The 5,594-nt window shown below is 52.2% G+C and overlaps 1 protein-coding gene across 1 annotated transcript; it reads left to right on the forward strand.

Annotated features, from left to right (window-relative positions):
- The first annotated feature begins 3,678 nt into the window (after window positions 1–3,678).
- Window positions 3,679–4,674, forward strand: LOC135827114 (uncharacterized). The gene has a single exon (XM_065339638.1). It carries the CDS (start codon window positions 3,679–3,681, stop codon window positions 4,672–4,674), a length of 996 nt encoding a protein of 331 aa, XP_065195710.1.
- Window positions 4,675–5,594: the final 920 nt, after the last annotated feature.

The raw sequence follows: 5,594 nt of genomic DNA on the forward strand, positions 1-5,594 counted from the left end.
TCCATGCACTATATGTTGTCCAGCACCCTATATAGAGTCCATTGGTCCAAAATCCACTAAACAGAATCCAGGAGTCCACTCAGTTTTGATCAGCTTCATCCAGCCCCGCAATCCCCTATAAGGAGTACACTTTTTCTACAAGTCCCCTATTCACGGTCCAGGAGATGCCTCATTTCTCGTTGGCTGACGTAGGAAAGAAACGAGAAATGTAGTTCTTTTTTGTCTTTCTTTTGCATGACGTAACATTTGCTGCTCGCAAATGCGAGATATTAGGAGCATGCGCTCCGGCTGCGGCATTCTTTTTCTTCTTGCTTTGCAAGTGTAGTGTATTTCTCATCCCGTTTGTTTTCAACGTACTTTCAGGATCCTTTTTAGGAACATGCCTCCCCGAAAAAGGACCCGCCGTGCTGCAAGCGCAGAACCCGCACGACTGCAGCTGCAGGCTGACGCGCAGCAGAACGATGCGGCGGCGGCACGCCTGGAGGAGCAGGCAACTCGCATCAGGCTGCTCGAGGCCCAAATCGAGCTCGAAAGGGCCAGGGCCCCGGAATCCCCACGCGGCAGAGGTCGCAGACGGAGACGTTCTCCGTCATCGTCGTCGTCGTCGCCGTCGTCGTCGTCATCTAGGTCATCGTCGAGTGCCAGCAGTGCATCGCGGTCACCCAGCCCCAGGAGCCGGAGATCCAGGTCCAAAAAATCCAAAAAATCAAAAAGTTCCGGCAGGAAGGCTCGCCGTCATCGCCATCACTCGAGTGCTACGTCAACGGGCCCCAGTAAATGGAGGAACGTGGCGTATGAACACCAGCACTCAGTCAACGCCCGGCTCCAGGAGCGCCTGGAGAAAGTGCGGAGGGCACTAAAATCCGACCGGCTGAGGAGCGCAACGAAAAACCTAAAGAAAGGTGAGGACATTCTAGAGGACAGGCAAGAGTGGCTCGCCGTCGCCGATACCCATGGGGTAGAGGTGGCGAACAAATTTGTGGAGGGAGGGGGAATCCTCAGCATTGTGACCTCCGCAGAAAAGAGCAAGAGACTGAATGCGGCCGTGCAGTCCGTGGCCATGCAGCGGCCCTTTCGGGGGGGCATCCCATCCAGGTTCGGCAGGGGCGGGGTGGTCACCCCTAAAGCAGCCGCACGAGGGGCTGAGCAGCCACCACAACAGCAGTCACCTTCTGGGCCCAGCGAGGCACCAAGGACGCAACCGGGGAGAAACCCCATCCAGCCTGGCCCCAAAGTCTGCTTCCGTTGCGGCGAGCCAGGCCACTTCATCAATTTCTGCCAGAAGCCAGCCGCTCAGAAATAGCTCTGAGGGCTGTGCGGACGGACTCCCCCCTGATGTAATAGATGATGAAGTGTATTCGGTGCTGAGTGTTGTTGACGAGGGGTGCGTGGCGGGCTTGTGTGAATCTGACGATCAAGGGGAACTAGAGGGGCAAGGGGTGGTGGTGGGCAGTTTAGCTAGGTGCAAGCCATTTTGGGAAACTATGGGGGCATCCGAATTTGTGCTAAGGATCATTTGTGAAGGGTATCTACTCCCGTTCGTGCAGCTACCAAGGCCGAAAACTGTAAAAAATCACAGTAGCGCTCAGTGCCAATTTGATTTTGTCACAGATTCAATTAGAGACTTGATGGAAAGAGGGTGCATAAAGGAGGTCAAGAGTGAGGAGGCAATGATTTGCAGCCCTTTAGGCGTGGTAAATAATGGAAAAAAGTTAAGACTCATTTTGGATTTGAGGTACGTCAATACTTATCTGGCGAAATTTAAATTCAAAATGGAGGACCTGAAAACAGTCGCAAGAGTCTACGAAAAGGGCGACTACGTGATTACTTTTGACCTGAAAAGCGGGTACCACCACATTGAAATTGCACAGGAGCATCAAAAGTACTTGGGGTTTAAGTGGTTTAATGCGGAGGGAACTATCACAACCTATGTATTTTGCGTGTTACCGTTTGGCCTCTCCACGGCTCCTTATGTTTTCACAAAAGTGACACGTGTTTTACCGCGGCGTTGGAGGGAGTTGGGCATAAGATGTCAGCTCTACATGGATGACGGGTCTGGTGGGCACTCTACTGTCGAAGGGGCAAAGGTGGTGGCAAAACAGATGAAAGCTGACCTCTTGAGAGCTGGGTTTGTGCCCAATGAACAAAAATCCCAGTGGGAGCCATCACAAACGGTCGAAATGCTAGGCATGCGCATTGACCTCAAAGAGGGTCGAATTTTTGCGACAGAGCGCAGAGTGGCGAGGCTTAAAGAGTGCCTAGCACGGCTGAGCGGTCTAGCAGCGCCACCCGCGAGGGAAGTGGCGAGGCTAGCCGGCTTCCTGTTGTCTATGTCGCTTGCGCTCGGGCCAATTTGCCGTCTGCGTACCAGGGCATTCTACAGCATGATATTGTCTAGGAGTTCTTGGTACGCCCCAGTGAAATGGCCGGATGCGGCAAGGTGCGATTTGGAATTTTGGAGCACGGTTTTTGAAGACTGGCACGGCCAACCATTTTGGAAAAACTGCCCAAAGGCAACGGTCCTGACCTGGTCCGATGCGAGCGACTCTGGCTGGGGCGGATTTTTAGTAGACGGCAGTGCAGTCGAGGTAGCCAGAGGAGAGTGGTCCAATGAGATTTTGAATGACCGAAGAAGCTCCACGTGGAGAGAATTGAGAGCAATCGCGTTGGTGCTTGAATCATTAGCACACAAACTAGAAGGAGGTATCTGCATTCACAGAAGCGATAACCAGGCAGCTGTGCACATTATCCAGGTGGGCAGCAGAAGGGAGCATTTGCAAAGGGAGGCCATGCGAATCCTCCAGGTGTGCATGAAACACGGAATCCGCCTGATTGCCGAATGGGTTCCCAGAGAACAAAATGAATTGGCGGACTACTATTCGAAAATAGTTGACACAGATGATTGGCGGCTAAACCCGGCTGTTTTTGAACAAATCGAGCGTTTGTGGGGTCCCCATACGCTAGATTGCTTTGCGAGTCTGAGGACGAAACAGTTAAAGCGTTTCTGTTCAAGGTGGTGGAATCCGGGATGTTATGCGATCGATGCCTTTACGGTTGATTGGTCAATGGAAACGGTGTGGCTTACACCTCCGTTCCACCTAATACCCAGAGTTTTGAGTATGTTAAAAATGTGCTGCGGCCATGGCACACTGGTTGTGCCTAAGTGGGTGTCAGCGGATTGGTGGCCAAAATTACATGGGAGGCAAAGCTGGAAACCATTTGTAAAAGGAGTTTTGGTGCTACCCCATGATGAAAACACATTTCTGGAAGGTACCTGCCCTTACAACTTGCTGGGGGGCAAGCAATATTATTCAGAAATGCTGGCTTTAAGAGTGTGCATGAAGAATAACTGTTGCTGATTTGCGTACTGACACGATTGCTGTGGTTTTGTGGCGCGAGCACATGTGAGTGCACGGTGCACGAGGCATTGTCCTATGTTGGTGTTCAGGGAACACCATTGCCTGCAGGGCAGGAGGCAGATGCTGCTGACAATGTCATAATCCGCAGGGCGGATGGATGCTGCTGCTGGTGATGCCGATGACGATGTTGTAGCCCACAGGGCTGGCAGACGCTGCTGCTGATGCCGTTGTATAATGCTCTTCAAGTGATGCTGATAGCTGCTGCAGATGCTGAAGCCGACGCTAATGCTGATGACTCTGTTGACAGGCGCCTCACGTTATGATCTTGTGTTCATGCCTAGAGCTGAGGGCGGTTCAAGTGGAGCCAACCCAGGAGCTCGTGAACCTATCCAGGAAGATTCCAGAAGTCATGTTGGCGAGTAGGGCACCGGGAACAGTGACCAAGTATTTGTCGACATTTCAGCGCTGGCAAGAGTGGGCTAGCAGTCAAGAGATCCCGAGCGTACCAGCCGAGTCTTGGCACATATGTTTGTATGTCGTGAAGCTGCTCCAGGAGGCACGGACAGCGTCACCAATAACATCCGCTATTTGCGCGTTGGCCTGGTCGCACAAGGTGCGAGGCCTACCGGACCCCACAGACAACGCACAGGTTCGGAACCTAGTCCAGGCCGCCAAACGACTGCTGGCGGCGCCGAAGAACCGGAAGAGGCCGATGACGAAGCAGATGCTAAACCAAGTTGCTACCAGGCTCTTGCGCAATGAATCACTGCAGAACTTGCAGACAGCGACTCTGATGACCGTTGGCTTCGCAGGGCTCTTGCGGTGGAACGACTTGTCAAACATATACGTCGACGAGATCGAAATCAAGGAAGATTACATGGCACTGTTTCTCGAAGTGAGAAAAAATGATCAACTGCGCCAAGGTAACTGGGTGCTGCTGTCAAGATGGCATGGAGCAGTATGCCCAGTGGCTCTAACAGAGCGACTGCTGTCTAGAGGTGGCTACGAAGGCCACCAGAAGTTGTTCGGCTGTATTCGGCAAGGAAACGCTAGTCAAGTTGTCCGGGACCAGATGTCTTACAGCCGTGCCCGAGAGCTGATCCAGGACGCGCTGTGCCAAGCGAACTTCAACCCAAGCGCATTTGGGCTGCATAGCCTGCGTTCTGGGGGAGCATCGGTGGCCGCGGCAGCAGGAGTCCCGGATAGACTGATCCAACGTCAGGGCGGCTGGAGAAGCGAAACATCCATGCGGATGTACTTCAAGGAGTCACTCTCAGCAATGCTCTCAGTGTCAAGGGCACTGGCCATCCATTAGCTATGCTTTGCTGCTCTTGCTGTTGCTGCTGTCCCCGCAGAGGCTGTTTGTTGTTGCTGTGTGCGTGTGTACGTGGGTGTGCATGTGACTGAGGTGTGTTAGGGGTGGGAGCACGTATGGTGTGGCTGCACACAGGAGTGAGAAAGAGAGTAAAAAAGAAATGCCTCATTTCTCGTTGGCTGACGTAGGAAAGAAACGAGAAATGTAGTTCTTTTTTGTCTTTCTTTTGCATGACGTAACATTTGCTGCTCGCAAATGCGAGATATTAGGAGCATGCGCTCCGGCTGCGGCATTCTTTTTCTTCTTGCTTTGCAAGTGTAGTGCCCATGCCCGCCCGCCCTAGTGAATGGTTATTTTGTTGAGTCGTTTGGATATTTCCGTAGCACACCGCTGGCGGTGTGCTCAGATTGCAGACTGCACTAATTTCGATGATCTAGATGAGTTGCTTTCTTTTTAAAGCTGTTTACTATTGTCGCCGTGAGTTGACAATACACTTGCTTGCTGTTGCTGCTGTCCCCGCAGAGGCTGTTTGTTGTTGCTGTGTGCGTGTGTACGTGGGTGTGCATGTGACTGAGGTGTGTTAGGGGTGGGAGCACGTATGGTGTGGCTGCACACAGGAGTGAGAAAGAGAGTAAAAAAGAATTCAGTTTATCCAGTCACGCCGCGCCGTCCTCTGTGTTTTGTGCCCGAAAGCGAAAACACCTTCTCAGTTTTGCTTGCCTCATGGCAGCGTATTCCATTATTCACTTCAGCCATGGCTGCCAGTTCTGCTGTGCAGTTGCTGACAGTAATCTGTCTCGAGGTAACCAAGGAGGATAAGGAGACGTTCAAAATCAAATCTGGAAAGCGTCTTGTGATTCTCTGAAGACGTTTCATCCGTGCGCAGGATGAAAGCAGAAATTGCAGAACGAGAAAAGTTC

This window comes from Sycon ciliatum, chromosome 11 (genome assembly GCF_964019385.1).
Source record: "Sycon ciliatum chromosome 11, ocSycCili1.1, whole genome shotgun sequence".
Taxonomy (NCBI): Eukaryota; Metazoa; Porifera; class Calcarea; order Leucosolenida; family Sycettidae; genus Sycon; species Sycon ciliatum.

What these genes read in the sequence shown, in the direction of transcription:
- LOC135827114 (XM_065339638.1), top strand. Translation starts at nt 3,679, where the DNA reads ATGATCTTGTGTTCATGCCTAGAGCTGAGGGCGGTTCAAGTGGAGCCA.